At 39.0% G+C, this 19,055-nt stretch overlaps 1 protein-coding gene across 6 annotated transcripts in view; it reads right to left on the reverse strand.

Moving 5' to 3' along the window:
* CACNB4 (calcium voltage-gated channel auxiliary subunit beta 4) overlaps positions 1-19,055 on the reverse strand; it is a gene marked incomplete at its 5' end in the record, with an annotated part of 213,115 nt that overhangs the window by 96,163 nt on the left and 97,897 nt on the right. For 3 of the 6 annotated variants that reach the window (XM_084893046.1, XM_084893045.1, XM_084893047.1), the window contains one exon: positions 17,876-18,034. The exons of the other annotated variants lie outside the window; for them this stretch is intronic. In XM_084893046.1, the coding sequence (XP_084749172.1) occupies positions 17,876-17,881 (6 nt within the window). The remainder of the gene's footprint in view (positions 1-17,875; positions 18,035-19,055) is intronic. 6 annotated transcript variants of the gene reach the window in all.

Raw genomic sequence — 19,055 nt, forward strand, 5'->3', positions numbered from 1 at the left:
CTATATTACAACCTGGATGAATCTCAAAAACATTATGCTAAGTGAAAGAAGCCACACACAAAAAGTCATGGACTGTGTGATTCCATTTGTATGAAATATCCAGAATGAGTAAATCCATAGAAATAGAAAGCAGACTGGTGGATGCCAAGGGTGGGAGGAGAGGGGAGTGAGTATACAGTAATTGCTTAAAGGTTACTGGGTTTTATACTGAGCGATAAAAATGTTTTGAAATTAAGTAGAGGTGGTGGTTGTACCACGTTATGAATGTACTAAATGCAACTGAAATGTCCTCGACACGGTTAATTTCATGCTACGTGAAATTCACCTAATTTTTTTTTAATCTTTTTAACCTATCAGCATAGTTTCACTCTTCTCTTTCTCCAACCCTCTTCCCCAATAATCAATCTCCCGTGACTGAAGTGCTGCAAGGTGTGAGCTTCCAGCCACAGGTGACCACATGTTTTGGATTTCTCTGAAGGATGCTGAGAGGAGCCAGCGGGATCAGGGAGGTCTGTGAGAACGGGTTTGAATGGTGGAATGAGATACACCATAAATCAGAGTAACAGCATGAGATCCTGATGGGAAGAAAGCTTAGGCCCCATTGCAGAAGCAGGAGCGAAGGCTCCAGTGAAAGCTGCTTGAGAGCTGCTTGTAGACTGCCGTGTTTGGGTCCTGCCACGCTGTGCCTCTGTTCCTTCCTAACAGAAAAGACTAATGGGGAAGCTGCAGTGCTGTGCCCAAGGAGGCTGATTAAACCTCCCTCCCTGGGTCTTCGAGAAGGAGGCATTCTGAGAGACCTCATCTAGTAAACAAAGCAGCAAGACGTTCCTTAGGCACCCTGAGAATTGAGCAAGGATTTTCTAGGGATTGGAAAGCAGAAATGCATATTAAGAAAGGCCTTGGGGCTCCTGGTTAGAAAAAAACACTTCTGTAAACAATAATTTGGTAACATTTTTACTTATTTACTGGCTCTGTACAGGGACCACCAATAGATAGACTAGAATCTCTCTATATAAAATATATATAAAAGACCGAGTAACTGACTGTCTGTCAGTCCGACCTTCTTACCAACCAACCGGCCGGTTTATATGATGTGCACTGGCAATTTAAAAATAAACGTTGATTCATGCATGCACGATACATATAAAGCTCTTGCTGGCACCAATTGCATGTGTGTTTTAATTTTATAATACTACTAAAGGCAGCCTGCTGTTCAGTTATTTGGTCATCCCTCACTCACCCCCCTGCTGGCTTGGCTGTAGGCAGCCATCTTGTGAGGGCATAGGGGTCAATTTGCATATTACCTTTTTCTTATATAGGATATTATATATACTATTTTGACATATAATTTTTTGCAGTAATGAAATTACTGCACAAATCTTCCTTCTAATTAATTTCCTTTCAATGAGCACAAACCCATGCACTGGGACAATAGTTAATTTATAAAGTTGATGCTTTAAAAAAAAAATTCCATCTATTTGTGGAACAAGTATGTTGATATATTTGCACAGTAGCTCTGATGACCAGCCTTACCTAGTACCTGGGGGATTCAAAGGCCCATTCCTAGTGAAGGGACCTACCATTGTTCTATCTATTATCACAACTATGACCGAGCGAATCAGTGTGGCCCTCAAGTAATAAGTAACAGCCACAGCTTCACTACAATGTCTGATCTGCCTCTACAACCCTCAACCAGCCCCTCATTTTAAATCAGGGTAGCATTGACCAATGGCTACTGAACTAGCCTGTAATTCTTTTCAGCATCACAAAAAATTAAAGCTATGAATTAATAGAGTAATTTTATTTAGGCAGAACTATTTTCATGGACTTTTTCATAGCCAACTCATAAAGAACTGGGATGATTTGTTTAATAGTCTTATCCACAGGGAAATATCTGAAGAGTAGATTTTATAGACAAATGGTTGAAATGTTCATGGCCAGGTGCCAGAAAAACTAAAATATCTTTATTCTGCTTCAAATTATTATACCTTTCTGTCTGATATCCTATAATTTTTTGTTGTTGTTGCTTCCATTTGGCTCCCATTTAACATGAGAAGGGCTGTTTGTGTGGGGCTCACGCAAAGAACTGGCTTTGTTTGTGAAGTCACGGACATTTCGAGTATGACCATCACAGACATAATGGCTCCGATAATGATAGAGTTGCTAAATTACGATCCAAGCTTGGAAATAAAAGAGAGGACGTTGCAAAGATCTTATTTCCAAGACAATGTCCCTGAAGATGTCCTTGCAAATGAGAACAAGCAAGTAGAAATGAAGAGAATATATGATGTTCAGATGGGATTATTTCTAAACAGAATGCCTTTCAGCATTTTCTGTGACAAGTCAGCAACTCTTTAAATGAGCCCCTTGCAATTTCAGAGCTGCACCTGGTTTAATTGACGACTTGCATCATTTCCTCAACAACTGGTGCAAACCAGTCCCATTTTACTATGCATTGAGAACATCAATGCCACAGAAGCTTTGAGTGATCGCTTCCATTCACTCATTGAATATTAATTTGTGTGTCATCGTGCCACGTGTCTTTCTTATTCCTTTCACTTACTTTTGCATGGAAGGAAGGGAGGCACAAAAGAATGGCAGCATTTGATCCTTGTCCTTCAGCATCTTATATTTGCAGAGATGAGACACAGACATTTGAAATAGCTGCAGAAGCCATAGGAAGTTGTAGGTGGTTAATGCCCAGGTGAGGGGGTAGATGCTCTGTGTAAATTCAGAAGAGTTTGGGAAGCACCGGAAAGGGCCTTATAGAAGAAATGGAATAAGAGTTGGACATTGTTGCCAAAACTGGTTTGGCTCAGTGGATGGAGCGTTGGCCTGTGGACTGAGGGGTCCCAGGTTCTATTCCGGTCAATGGCATGTGCCTTGGTTGCGGGCACATCCCCAGTGGGGGATGTGCAGGAGGCAGCTGATCAATGTTTCTCTCTCATTGATGTTTCTAGCTTTCTGTCCCTCTCCCTTCCTCTCTGTAAAAAATCAATAAAATATATATATATTTTTAAAAAGAGTTGGACCTTGTGCAATGTGAAACTGTAAAGAGGGGTGGGCAGAGGGGGTAATGGTGTCCACAATACTTGTACATGAGACTGAGCACTGCCTACTCCCAACTATGAGGGAACCACATTGACTAGAACAGTGTTATATGGAAATAGCTGTGATATGGCCATATGGATCACTGGACAGAAATGCAAAAAACCACACACACACCAAAAAAAATAAATTAATTAAATTTTCCATATATTTTTAGTATATCTCAAATTATTCATAATGGTCTACATTTTTATAAGATTGATCAAGAACTGTTAAATTTCATCCTGGCCAGTTGGTTGATTCAATTCCTGGTCAGGACATAATACATGCCTGGGTTGTGAGCTTGATCCCTCGTAGAAGGTATATAGGAGGCAGCCAATTGATGTTTCACTCTCACATCAATGTTTCTCTCTCCCCTTTCCCTTTCTCTCTCTCTCTAAAAAAAAAAAAAAAAAAAATCAATTAAAATTCTCTTTAAAAAAATAAAAAAAAGAACTGTTAAATGTCATATACACACACAATCTTGTACACAAATGTCCATAGCAGCCAAAAAGTAGAAACAACTCAAAGATTCATTAAAAAAAATAAAAATAAAATGTGTAACATCCATACAATGAAGTATTAGGAATAAAAAGAAATGAAATGTTGGTCCATGCACAGATGAAGCCTGAAAACATATGTTAACTGAAAGAAGCCAGTCACAAAAGGCCACATATTGTACAATTCCATCTGTATGAAATGTCTACAATGGCAAGTCCATAGGAATAGTCTAGGATTGGGAAAGTTAGGGGGAAATAGGGAGAGACTGTTCATGGGCACAGGATTTCTTTCTGAAGTGATTAAAATGCTCTAAATTGACTGGGGAATGGTTGCACAACACTGAATCCACTATAACTGCTGAATTTTGCACTTTAAATTTGTGAATTGTATGGTATGTGAATTATAACATCAATAAAGCTGTTATTAAAAAAACAAACTGCTGCCGAAACCGGTTTGGCTCAGTGGTGGAGCGTCGGTCTGCGGACTGAGGGGTCCCGGTTTCAATTCCGGTCAGGGGCATGTACCTGAGCTGCGGGCACATCCCCAGTGGGGGGTGTGCAGGAGGCGGCTGGTCGATGTTTCTCTCTCATTGACTGACGTTTCTAGCTCTCTATATCTCTCCCTTCCTCTCTGTAAAAAATCAATATAAAATAAATGAATAAATAAATAAAAACTCAATAAAAAAAAACTGCTAAGAGAGATGGATTTTAGAGGATAGGTTCTAGGAGTTTGGGAGCAAGAATGGAGACTTACATTGTCACCAATTTGTTTATAATCAATATAGCCCAATTAGAAATGCAAAACGAGAAGACTGAATTTCCCTTATCACTCTCTGGCTGTTTTAAAAATATAGGCCTTTTAATTTCCTAATCCAGCTAACCTCCATTTTTAAATTTACTTTGATTTTTTCAATGAAAAAAATAATAGTGTGGCTAGTCATGGATATATATATTCATTTCTTGGGAATCCCTGAAAAATATATCATGTTCAGTCATTACTGACCATTCCCAAGGCTCCTCTTGATTTCTGGAGGAATTAAGGTTATTACATTTCAACTCATTCCACTGACTATTTATTGAGTGTCTGTCTTGGGATAAGCACACAGGTAAGCAAGGCTATGCGAGGGGACAGAAATGAATAAGAAAGATGTTCCTACTCCACAGTGCTTATCACTCCAGAGGGAGATAACACTCCAAAAGAAATAAAACTATAAGCTCTGTGCGTTGTCACACTCTCTGGCTGATGAGGACAATAATTTGATCCAATACTTCTCAGAGCATCTACCTGAAAATCATCGTGGTGTGTTTGTCAACAACGCAAATCCTAAGTCCCATCCCAAACTGAATCAAAGTTTCTAAGAGGAAGGTCCCAGAAACATACATATCTATTTAATGTTAACCCTATTCCATCCTACAAAATCTAACCAATTTAAGACACCAAGATTGTCTACAGTAAATAAAGCTGGTATAAATAAGTAGGGCAGCATTTCCCCAACCACATTCTGCAAAATACTAGCTCTTCAAGTAGTGAATAGGTAGGTATTCCTTAGGCAAAAAAAAAAAAAAGATTCTGAGGTCAAATAAGTTTGGGATTTCTTTGAGTTAAACAAAATTTCAGAGTGTTAAGAGATTTTTAGTGGCCTACTGTGTGCTGAGAATCTTTGAGAATCTTTGAGAATGGGGCAGAGGAGTTCATTACCAAACTTATTTGACTATGGGCCCAATTTTTTTCACATATATCAATGAGGATACTAAATTAATGGCTAGAAACTCTTATACTAAAATTAAGAGATAGAAGATACTCTGGAAAAATAGTATATTATTTTCCTTCTTATAAGGAAAAGAAACATATATAAAAGAATAAAAACTTTAAAAACAGTTTTCCTCCTGGTTACCCTCTGAACAATATCCCAAATACCTTCTATGTAGTCTAGCTGCCACTTGGAGTAATACTCATTTAGTGAGGAAGGGGATGTTTAAAAATCATGTGAAGATTCCTTTGCTGAGAAGTTCCTCACCTCAGAGGCTAGGGATCATGGCACATTTCCTCTGTGGATTCCAGATTTGGCACAACAGTGTATAGAATGATGAGTACAGGGACCAGAAGGGAGAGAGCTGGAACATCATTATCCTGCAGCTAGTTCCTGGTCACTGGGAGTCCCAACTCTCCAGAACAAAACTATTTCACAAACCTGGGATAAAGTCAGTAATTTTCTTACTTGGAATTAAGATCAACAGTTGGAGGGCTGAGGCCTTCTAAACCTGCACCTGCTTCTATCCTGCATTCCCCTGGGTGAGTTCAAAAGACATCAGAGGAAATGGCCTACTTTCCCCATCTCAGTTAGTTAGCAGCACCATCCAACCAGTCAGCCGCCCAAGCCAGAGTGGAGGTGTTCAGCCCAGACTCTTCTCCCTTGCTAAGCTAATTAGTTATAAAACCTGCTGCATTTATGACAAATATTTCTCACTTCACCTCCTCCTCTCTATTCCCACTGCTGCTGCCCTAGTTGAGGTCTCCAACATCTAACACCTGGACGACTTCACCAGCTTTCTAATTGGACTCCCTGCCGGCATTCTCCCTCTCCTCAAATCCATCTTCCACGCTGACCAATGCATGTCTGATCAGTTTAAAAATCCTTCAATGGCTCTCAGTGACCTATGGCAAATAATTTCCCCAAAGTATGCTCTGCAGAACACTAATACAACGCTAGTATTAAAAAAAAAAAAAAAAAGGCTGGGGGGAGGAGGGAGGGAGCGAGGGCTCCTTTGAAATTGGAAGCTGGGTGTCTTTATGTGCAGGTACGATGAAGAGGACCACCTATCAATATCTGATCTGTTTCCCAGTACAGCAAAAAGGCCCAGTAATTTTTTGGAGAAGGCCCGATCAGAAAAACTGGGAAATGCCTTCAGAGTCTATCAATGTCTTTGGCTATGGGATATAAAAAATCAACACAAATGCTTATGGGAAATGGGGATTTTTTTAACCTAGAGAATAGGTATAGTTTATAGCCAGAGTCTGGTGAATAGCCTCAAGTTTCCTCCAGAAAGGCAAACTGGAACTTCAACACTCTCCCTATTCTATTAAGTATGTGGAGGTGAGGCTTTACGTGCATCGTATCGTTGTAAGTTCTAAATTAAGAACTGAAAATTCAGCCCTAGCCAGTTTGGATCAGTAGATAGAGTGTCAGCTTGTGGACCAAAGAGTCCTAGGTTTGATTCTGGTCAAGGCGATGTACCTCAGTTGCAGGTTCCTCCCCAGTCCAGGCCCTGGTTGGGGCTCATGAGGAGGCAACCAATCAATGTGTTTCTCTCACATCAATGTTTCTTTTCACCTTTCCCTTTCTCTCCTCCACTCTCTAAAAATAAATGGAAAAAATATCCTTAGGTCAGTATTAAATACAATACAATACAATACAATACAATACAATACAATACAATACAATACAATACAATGCAATACAATACAACTGAAATGTAGATAACCTAAGAATCAGGTAGATCACAACTGACAACATTCTCGCTGAGTTTCCAGATCAAGGTATCTGATGTGTGCTCTCCCCATAACATCCTCAAGATACCTTCTTACTAAACTAGTCTCTAAGTCAGACAAATCTTCAGTATTTGAATTGGCTGCTAGCTGCATTTTCAAAGCCAACTACTCTATGTAAATGCAATACTCAAATGAAGAATCTAACAACTAGTTGCACATCTTACAGCCAGAATATGTTTAAATTACTAGTAGAAGGGATATGAATCAAACACTCACAGAAGCTAAGTTATGCATTTCCTTGTCCTTGTTCTACCTTATTTGTATTTTTCTCTCTTCTTCCTCTTAAATTTTTTGAGGTGATTCACCCACACTAATTTTGAGTTGTGGCACAAACAACTTTTTGAAGCTAACTTTATATCAGTATATATTTAAAAACCAAGACAAAATAATATTGTTTATCAACATACTATACAGTCCTAATAAAATCCTGATAATTCCCATACCTTGCAGTTTGCATAGTTCTTTATATTATAGCTTTAACCCAAGGGGTTTAACAAACACACAAACACACACACACACACACACACACACACACACACACACTATTTGAAATGCCACAGCTGAAGAAAACATCTTTAATAACAAACGATAATTGTGTGCTTCAATTATAAGATCTACGATGGCCCTCTTACAGCACCATATTCTGCACTAGTAATAATTTAAGAATTAGGATAATAAAAACAATATTTTTTAAATCTCTGAAAAATAACATATGTTATTTTATAAGTATGCAAATTTTGGTAATGAAAACATTCAATCAGTGTTCATACAATACATATGCTGGCTTAGCTTTAACACAGCTCCTTACACATAAAGACTCCTCTAGGACTTCCCTAGTGAGTGTTTGTATACACCCATGTACCAAATACGCTCATTTTTCCAGAAGTAAACATTTAAACCTAAGAACTTTATCAAAATAAACCTCCAACAAGACTCACAGCCATCATCATTTTATTCCTTATCATCAGAACTGGCTCTCTGTTGATGCCCTGGCATGAGTCTGACAGCAGAAGGACCAGCTCTTAGCTGCCTCTGACGTTGCAGACAATGCTCGAGGCAGAGAGAACATCTATTCCCCAGAGTTCTTACCTTTAGAATCACAGTTTTCAGAGAGGTGAAGTACGTGAACACCAATCAACAAAGGAGAGAGCCTTCTGCACTCGGCACTGGAAGGATAGAAACTTCCCATCTCCCAGTGGTGAGTCATGTGTGCTTCCTTAGCCAACTGGCCCACCAGTCAAGGATTATTGCTCCTTCTGAACTCAAGACTCTGGCATCTAATCAGTGTATGAATCTACTCCCTTCTAACATTTCACAAGCCCTAACAATGAGAAGAAGTAAGAGCCTTTATTATATCCTTCCTAATCTCAATCCCAGTTTCCAGAATCCCATGAGTTATACTTGTTGTCCCAAAAGAGACTTTCAAAGTTCCTAACTGAAGTATAATGCACATGCAGAAACTTATACATATGTGTACAGTTCAATGGATGTTCACAAATTTTACAGACCAGTCAAAACTGACTTTTCATAGCAATATGCAAGGTCTGCTTAGCTTTACTAAAAATGGCAAGGCCTGAACTCCAAGCAACTACTTTCCATGAGCTTTCTATACCTTCCAAAACAAGTTCTGCTTCCAATACTGTAAAAAGACACTATCTTAGCATTCCCACACTCAGTTGGTATATTTTTTAATTAAGGAGGTTATCATCAAAAACTGTAAAATTTCATGATGCTAATCTTTACTCCTAGCAATCCTCCCACTGTTTCATGTGATGAAAATCATAAAATGATAAAATTTGGAGGAGAATTCTTCTGGTCTGGACATGACAGGGAAGAGCAGCTGAGCCACAAGTTGGTCTGATACATGCATTTTTATATCTGCTCGTTATCTGTATTTTTAGGCAGTCATGGAAGTCCACATAGCTTAGCTTCTCAAATTCTCTCCATAAAACTAACATTTAAATTTTTTATTTTCTCCCAATTTGAGAACTTTTTCCAGTACTCCAAATCTTAATGAACAAGAACAGGACAGGAATTAAAATCCAAGGCACCATTTACAGTGGAACCATCCTCACACATAAAAATCCAACACACATTTCCAATGGAAAAGGTCCAGCAGCAACTCCTTCAGAACATCACCAGCATCTTCGGAGATATGTTTTAGAAATGTATTCAAATTGCGTGGTTTCATCTACTAAGATACTCAGGCAGGGCCCATCAATAATATGGGTGAAACCAGAAGCCATTCGCTTCTTCAGATTACCCTCCATCCCCCACTCTATGCTTGTATTGTGTGATTGGCCAATGACTCTGCTCTGTGGCTTCTGGTTGGCTTTGACTAATGGGGGCCCTAGCAGAGATAAGGGACAGAAATGCGATTGGGATATTTATTCCTTGGCTTCTTCCCCAAGGGAGGAAGCCTGTATCCTTACACAGAAAAGGATGCACCCTTCTCAAGGCAGCCTTCTTGACAAGACTCAGTCCTCCCAGGTTCCTGTAATTATGCCCTTTCCTGGTCCCATTGGGTCTAGAGGTGGGAACAGCTCTGCAATGACCAGTACTATATCATCCCTTCTGGTTTCCTTACACTTACCAACACCTTTTCAATTTACTGAACCCTTACCAGGCATCCTAGTTTGAAGTTTTTATGTGGGTATTTTATTTTTTAGGTAGGAATTCTGATTGATACAATAACTCTCCTCTCAGAACTTATAGCTCTATGTATTTTTAACAAACAGTGCTGTCTTTTTTTTATTTTAAAAAATATCCCTACTGAATCATGCAAATGTTTTCCTAAATTGCAAGTTCATGGAGAGGAATCAAAAATGAGAAGGACAGAATAAAAAAGGAACTTTGGTCCTCTTGGCTAAGGGCAAACGCAGCATTACCGTGCAACTGTCATCAAGATCTGCATACAAATAACGAGAACTTTTCCCTAAAACACAAAACTTCTTTCTGACATTCTCCAGCGTTCCTTTAAGTTTTGTGGGTGTACTATTATTTAAATTCATCAACAGTCAGGGGCTTCAAACCATATCAAAAAGTAATATCAAACAAAAAAGCCTGAAAGAATTTGGGACTCTAAGCTGGGTTCTGAGAAGGAAAAGGTCTCCTCATTTGGGTCGGAGAGCAATCTGTTCTCTGTTTTGGAGATCCTCCTAACTCCCAACTGCTTTGTAAGCTGTCAAGCAAGCACCATACAAATAATATGATTATACCATCCTTCAGTGGTTTATTCTATTGTAATATCACCAACCCTTGGATTTGGCTTTGTAAGAAGAGCAGCACTCTGCAAAGACCTGAGGAGGTTTGTAGGCCCAATTCCATGATAAATTGGGTCATTCTACACAAGTTATCTAATGCTTTGGACCTCGGTTCTTTTCATTTATGAAATGAAGGTTGGTGGATGCAACTTCCCAAGTATTTATAACCAAATTATTACAATAGACGTAAATAAATTCTTCTTATGGAACCTGGAGGCGATAGTCTAAAGCTGCTTCCCACTACCAAAAACATCTTTGAAGTCTTATATTTTAGATTAAAATTTTGAACTAATTTAGTTCATATTCGATTAAAAAATTTTATTTTAATATAAAAATGTTTACAATACCCACCAATGTATGCAAATTTTTTTAATGAGTTAACCTTTTATATATATATATATATATATATATATATATATATATATATATATATATATTATTATTGATTTCAGAGAGAAAGGGAGAGGGAGAGAGAGATAGAAGCATCAACAATGAGAGAGAATCATTGATTGGCTGCCTCCTGCATGCCCTGCACTGGGGATCAAGCCCGCAACTTGGGTATATGCCCTGAGTGGGAATTAAACTGGTGACCTTTTGGTTCCTGGATCGACACTCAATCGCTGAGCTACACCCGGCTGGGCTATGAGCTAACCTTTTAATCCACAATTCTAAGAAGGTATTTCCGAGAAATGTCTCATATGGTACACAAAATTCATATATAGGAATGTTATATAGGAAGTATTTTATTCCCATTGAAAAATGGGAGGTATTCTAAATTTATCAATGGGCTTAACTCATTATGGTAAATCCACACTGTAAGATCATTCTGTCATTTGTTTTTTTTTGTTTTTTGTTTATTGTTTTGTTTTGTTTTTTATTGATTTCAGAGAGGAAGGGAATGGGAGAAAGAGAAACATCAATGATGAGAGAGAATCATTGATCAGCTGCCTCCTGTATGCCTCCCCCCTCACTGGGGATCGAACCCAAAATCTGGGCATGTGCCCTGACCTGGAATCAAACCGAGACCTTTTGGTTCATCGGTTGACTCTCAACCACTGAGCCATGCCAGCTGGGCTGGCCTTTTTAAAAAACTCTAGTATAAACCTAGCGTTTATTAATCTGTGCAATTTTATTGTACACTCTACTCTACAGTATCTTAACACTTTACAAAGGGCCCTGTGCCCTGTGGTAAGAAATGTTCTGTTCTCCCTTTCCTTATCAAATTCACCTTAATTTCACTCCTATATTTTATGATTGACAACATGACCAAATGTGAATCTGATAAATAAGATCTTAATTCCATTCTTGAGAATCTGATAAATAAGATCTTAATTCCATCCCTTGGATAAATAAAGCCAGTGAATCAAATTAGCCTCAAAACACTAAGCTTTGGACATCATTTGCAACTAAACAATATTAAGATTTCAGTAATGACTCTGGAAATAAACTGGAGAACAAATTTGTTTACCCACTAATTATTTTAGCTGGATATCATATTTTCTAGTCTGATGATAAATATTTGCCTCCAATTCTTACTACATTCAAACAATATTTAAGGGAATATTTGAGAGATTGGGCTAGAGATCACTTCTTTCATCTTTGTGGCCTTTCACTTTATTATAGGGGGAAATTACATAGATCGGACATATTTATTCCTTTTAATGTAATGAGTGACTTTTTAAAAAATTATGAATGTCTTGCTTTGGCTGGATGTTCAGTAGGTTAGAGCATCATCCCCATATACCAAGGTAGTGGGTTTAATCTCTGGTCAGAGCACATACAAGAAGCAACCAATGAATGCATAAATGATGGAAATAATTGATCTCTCTCTCTCTCTCTCAAATCAATTTTAAAAAATGAATGTCTGTTGGAATTTATTATATTATATTCTTACATTTTCTAATTGGTTATTGTTTTTAGCATACCTCAAAAAATAATAATGATGATCTGAAGAAAAACTGTAAAGCAAAAAAACCTAAACAATCTAAACATTCTTAATGATTAAGCATCACAACAATCATAACAATTATTTAAAAAATTTTAGTCAGCACTCTCCTAGTGTACAGCTAAGACTTCTTATAACTTAGCCAAGAAGAAAAGATAATTTAAAGCAGACATACATCTCCTCAATCATCAATAAAAGTTAGAAACCTACTTCTCAGTAAGCTTTTGCCTGTGTGTGAGTGTGTGAGTGAGGGTGTGTTTTCCTTAGAGATGAGACTCCAGTGTTTCCTACTCAAATCTCTGTGGGTTAGAAGTATATGGTGGATATTGGCAAGCAAATGAGCAATTGACAAAGCATCCTTTTGACTTCCAGCATTAAAAATCTTAAATAAAATGTCTCTCTTTTCAAACATCTACTCCTCTCAAAGATGTGCACCACACATACCTTCCTTTTTCAAAGATTCTGAAAAGGCCAAACACCCAATTCGATGTCCAAATACTAACATCTTACTTAGTATGCACAGGACACCATGGTAACTGATCATTTCAAGAAGCAAATGTCACTATGGTCGCATTCGCATCCCAATCTAAGAAATGTCTATCAGCAAATAAAACAGAATTTTGGATATAAAAAAAAAAGACGTTAGAAATTGTCTAAATCAAACCCTCTTCATTTTATAGGAGGGAAAGTGAAAATTAGAGTGATTAAATAACTTGTCCAAGATAACTGCTAATAAATGGCAAAGACCAAGACTTCCAACTCCTAGCGTTCTTTAAATTATACTCCATTGGTCATTTCTGAAACAAAATTCAACAGACTATTCACAAGGCCTTAGAAGATTAGTGGGTTCTTTTACTTGTCAGCATCTATAATACTTTTTAGAAATCACTGTCAAAAATCATGCAAGTGCTCTGAAAATAAACCAAAGAATTTGGAGGAAACATCAAAACCTGCAGAGAAGGGGCATAGTTAGTCCCCAAAGTATAAGTATATTCATTATATGTACAACAAGAGCAGTAAATACTTATCTTTTTAAGGGCTTTATACATGTTATACCTTCCAAACCACCAAAAATGTAGGCTCCATTATCATTGACACTTCAGTGATTTGGAAACAAAGGCACAGAAATTTTAAGAAATGCACCCAGTTCTACCAGCTAGGAAGTGAGGAGCCAAGCTTAATCTTTAGCAATCTTGCACTGAATCTCTGCTTTTAATCATAACACTGTTACACTACATTACTGTTTCATAACAAAAGTACAAAATATAAATGTCATTTTCCTGGTTGATAGACATGTTCCGTAAAAGATAGAAATTTTATGGAGGTTAAGAAAGATTGAGAAACACCTTATCACTCACCAAATTTTTCAATAAATCTGCTAATAGAGTAATAACATTAAAAGTCAAAATCTTTTTCCTATATGATGCTCAAGCTAAAAAGAAGCAGGGCAGTAAGGAATAATAGGAGTTTTAAAAAGGCAAAATAAGAAAACTAAGTTATTCACAAACTGTACAATCAAACTCCTAAATAACTGAGAGATTCCAACATTCATGTTAGGATGTATCCCTTAGGTCATGTCCTCTGAGCAGGAAGACTGAAAGCAAATTCAAAACGTCCTGTTTTAAATTTAAGATTTTTAAATATCTGAGAACAGATGCAACAGAAAAAAGTAGAATGGGGAAATACTGATATGGTGGCACAATATAAGATGAGAAAAGAATATTTATTATTAAAACTACACAATTGTGTTTTAAAGAATACATAAATGTAAAGCGAGAACAAGCATTTAGACCTCAAAAATGATCATGTGCCGTATCTTCCTTTTGGCATACCCAAAGGTACTGTGGTAATGGCCACATGTTTTATCTCAGACTCACTCCCCTCCAAGTCTTAGAAAGATCCAAGTCCATGGCTCAAAAATCCACAACCCCAACCCGCTTGCCATTATTTTAGATGAACTGCAAACTACCCGGAGGTCACACACCAAGCAGTGGCCTGCTAGGCCCCGTCCTCAGTAGGGGAAGTCACCTGCACCCACACAGCGTGGCTTTGCCAGGGGGGAAGTTGAGAGTTGCTGCTGTTTTTAAAGTCCACATGGCCTGCTGCAAACACATGAGAGGCACCTAAATCGACCTGGTTTAGAACAGAATGCAGAGTTCATATCTATATAGCTTTCTTAGCATAATTTTCTTTTTGACTTACTATTTTTCTTATAGATATTGCACATCTCTTGTGCAATTGCCTTTTAAGTAACTTATAATCTTCATTACAATTAGGAAAGGAATCTTTTTTCTTTCTATTATATATTATTGGACTTTAAGAGCAAATACGTTATTTTCATATGCTGATTTCAAATCTGTTCAAACTTCTAAATTTTCTTTTTCAACCCTAATAGTTTTAAGTAATTATCTTGAACTTCTTGGTATAATTTTTAATGGAGCTTCATGAATATCTGAGCTGATGGCTTGATAATTACTGTGAAGGACTAGTGGGAGAGGGAAAAGAGAGGACAAAAAGTGATAACCAACCCAGTTCTGTCTCTTTGTTCTCCTCAGGTGGCTAAGTAAGGGATATTACAGGGAGACAGTGCACAGAATAACTAGAACCAATACATAGAAATAAGATTCAAGCTGAACCATGATAGACAAGAAAGGACTGAGCTAATGAGAGACCTTCCCACCTTCTCCCTTAAAAGCATTTTTTTCATAGTTATTGATGACCGTCCTGCAGAACATCTTGTACCACAGGATAATGTAATGCTCACTGAGTCACAGGACCTGACCTTCGGACTCACAGGGCCATATTCTAAAATCCTGATGGACATCATAGTCTCACAGGAAAAAGAACACCAGCAGGAAAGGAGATTTGAAAGGCCCTGAGGAAAGGTGGGATTGAGCCTATTACTCCCCTCTGTCACCTGAAAATGGAAATTACCACCAAAGTGGCAAGACTGATGATCCCAGAGAGGCAAATGCATTGGTTTTGGTCAGATTTAAGGAATTTCGCTCGATGACAATTACATCTAGAAACCACTTCAATGTATATTTTAGAAAACCATCGTTGCTAAGAATTGATGGATCAAACAGAAGTTTCTGTTCATCATTTATTCAGTCTCTGGACAAACACCAAAATCACTCAGCTGAGTAAAACAACTTGATTTTCTCAGTCAGCTTTCCTATACAAACCAAGAGCAGCATTTGCTTTTCCTCTCTGGTCCATGATGCCAACACCCAGACCTTGGCTCCTTCTACAGGACAGGCCTCCTTTGCTAGAAACAGGCCAGAAAGACTCTCACCCGCTGATAGGCTATAAAAACTTCTCATTTCCAAACGAAATCTAATCCTTACTATCCTACGGGTTTTTCTGAAGGGCCCTAAACACACAACGCCTTCTGTTTGTACTCATCCTCCTCCCTAGCAAGCACAGGAACATATCTCCGTATTTAAAACGACTTTATTGTAGCTTTGAAAGTAACAAGCCTTTATTCTCTTGTGGATGTTTTGCTTTCCAACCCTCTTGGGTATCTTTCTTTATGTCAAAAGCAGTTAATTTTCCTCCTCCAAAATCTCCATGGCAGAAATCTCCACTTAGTATTAATTATCAATTAGCAAAGCATGGAGCATGTCTCTGTGTGAGGGTGTATACTGTGCATACAGACTGAGCGCACAGACATTTAGGCAAACAAATAGGTGCACTGCTCATAGAAGATATGTAGTTTCAATAATTAACATATATTTATCCTTAAAATAATGTATAGTTACATACAAATTTAAATATATGCTTTTATATATACAATACATGCTATAGTTTATAAAATTTATCTTCACTTTAACTTTTATATCCATAAGATTTCTAGCAGTTTAATATATTATGGCTCCTTTTCTAGGATTGAAAACACCTAAAAATGTATTTTCCTCTCTAGTAAAAGCCCTGAATTATGAACTGTTCATCTTTTTCACTGAAATTGACCAGAATCCTCCCTCCAAATATTTTACAATTTAAGCATTTGGAAGTGGAAGCAATTGTAATGGAGAAATCAACCACCAATTCTATGTGCAGATAACCTTGGCTTCACTTTACAGAATACTCTAAGAATCTGTATTTCATTTAAATTGCTCAAAATCCCAGAAAGTCCATGTAGGAACTTTAAATTTTGCAAAGCATCTCCTGTGCAGGCCAGTTTAGTATTAGGGTGCTCAATATTTTATCAAGTAAAAACAACATTTCACAGAAATGCAATGACATATTTACATACATGTGCATGGAGAGTCTAAAAGGATATACAGCAATATGTTATGTGTGATTATGTCTGGGAGGAGTTAGGTAACTTTTCCTACTTATCTGCTTTTTCCATTTATCCCTCTAAGAACATTCCTCCTATTGTTCATGTAATAAATCTACTGAATGAAAAATAAAAGTCATTCTGATAATGATTCCATAAATGTCAAAATACACAATGAAACCACTTATAAAGCATGTATACCAAGGAGCAGATCTATCAAAATCTAATATGACTCAAATAAAGCGTCCATGACGAATTCTGGGGGCTCAGTCAGTGAAAAGCATCTTGGCCATCAAGATGTGCGAAGACCCAGCATGGACGGTGGAAGCGGAATGGGCAATGCTCCCAGAAGACAATGTAGTGAGATTCTGTGTGCATGATCGACTGTAACTGCCTGGTCTCGATATAGACTCATTCAGCAGCACACACACCATTGTCCATGTCAAGGTAACAGAAGGAGAATGTAAGGCATGAAATCTCTTGAACTCATATAGGACCTTGCTGTGGGACCCTGGAGGATCTTGTACACTTCCTTATAATTCTGAATGATGCTGACACTTATCTACCCTCCTGGAAACCAGGGCAGAAGTCAATGGACTTCTTCAAAAGGTTCCATAGAATCAAAGAATCTAAAATGCCCAGACTCGAGTGTGTTCCATCCAGCATGACTCTTCCCCCCTCCTCTCTCTCTCTCTATAGATATAGATACAGATACAGACACAGACACAGACACAGACACAGACACAGACACAGACACAGACACAGACGTAGACGTAGACGTAGATATAGATATAGATATACAGTTCATGAAATGCAAAGGTTACAAGCAAAAATCTAGGGTACAGGGAGTATAATATCTGCCTCTGGACCAGACTCTTGAGAAAAACCTCACATCACTGTCCCCAAATCTTTCTTGTACTGAGGGAATGTAAGGTGTTAACAGTGGATAATATTGGTTTATTCTTATTCAGAATACAATAGTCCCTAGGCAAGATGATCTACGTAAACACACTAAATGTCATCACTTGTCACATGTTAAACCCCACGCACCCCACAAAGACATTTCAACAGCGCGGGGTGCTGGGGCATATGTGATGTTTCCCCAGCCCTCTGAGGGAAGTGCCGCACCCAGCTTTTAGTGCCTTATATTCTGGGGCTGCAGCTGGCCGTCTGGGAAAGCCTCTCCACACCTATCCACCAGACCTGTTCCGAGAGCGCTGCTTCCGCCTGGGCAGACCCCACACTTACAGCCATAAATGCATTGGCACTGAGAAAACTGCTGAGGATGCGGCTCTCCAGGTGTGGCTTTATTTGTCACTTCACCGGGTCAGCTATTTAGGCCTAGTCTTCTCCATTGGCTTGAAGCTTTGTTCACACCATCTTGGGTAACACATCACATTATTCGTCCTTATAAAAACAAATAAACTCAAATAAGCATTGAGAGTCAGTTCACCCTTCCGAGCACCTCTGCCTTCCCCTCTAGTGTACCTGACACGCTTTCCTCCCTCCCTTCCGAGAGACTCCCAGACTTTCAACGGAGGAGCGGCCAGATGCCTTGCTTCATTCCTTGGGGTTCCTGTCTGCCTCAGCCCTGCAGATGTGCACAGCTCGGAGGACCTCGGCCTGCAGGCCCGCCACTGAGTCACCGGAAACACAGCACTGCGGTCCCTAGCACGACCCACCATCAGCTGCTGCCATGGAGTCAAGTCCTGTGCTCTTCACTGCCCCCCCTAAAGAGAAACAGGGCCGTCCCATGAGGCGGACCCAAAGGAGAAAAATGTTTTCCTACTTATAACGGCTCCCTCGGAACCAGTGCCTCGGAAATTCACACAGTCCTGGAGAACGAGGCGCTGGATACTTGAGTTCCTAGCGGACTGCTCATAGCAGCTGGCTTCTAAAACGACCCGTTATTCTAGAACTCCAATCAATCCACTTAACGTGCAATGCAGCGCGCCATGGTAGAAAATAAAAAGTTACAGTTCAGTAAGGCGTCACGTGTGTGAAGGAAGGGGCATGAGGAGTCATCAGGCCTCCCGGAGAGCACGGCCGGGGAAGCTGGCTCCCTGAACTCCTGGAGGTGCGTTTTCCGTTCTCCCACCCGCTCCCGGGATGGCCCTCATCTATTTTGACCACCACTGCCCCAGGCCACGGTCTCTCGCAGTAAACGGACAGCCCACTCGCTGACGAGCACGTCGGGCACCACGCATAGAGACTTTTCGGAGACAGAGTTAGAGCTAACGCACAGACGGGCAGGAAACATGCAATGCCTCATCAGGACAGAGAATTGCCATCTTTCACGGATTGCACGACATTGGATACATATGTCTGCATTGACGTATATCCTAGGAGTTTGTTGTTGTTGTTGTTGTTATGATCTGTTTATTTGGTGGTTGAGCTCGAGGACCTTATGTAACACATCTCTGTCTCA

The sequence above is a fragment of the Pipistrellus hanaki genome (assembly GCF_964339955.1).
Source record: "Pipistrellus hanaki genome assembly, chromosome: 8".
NCBI classification, from domain to species: Eukaryota; Metazoa; Chordata; class Mammalia; order Chiroptera; family Vespertilionidae; genus Pipistrellus; species Pipistrellus hanaki.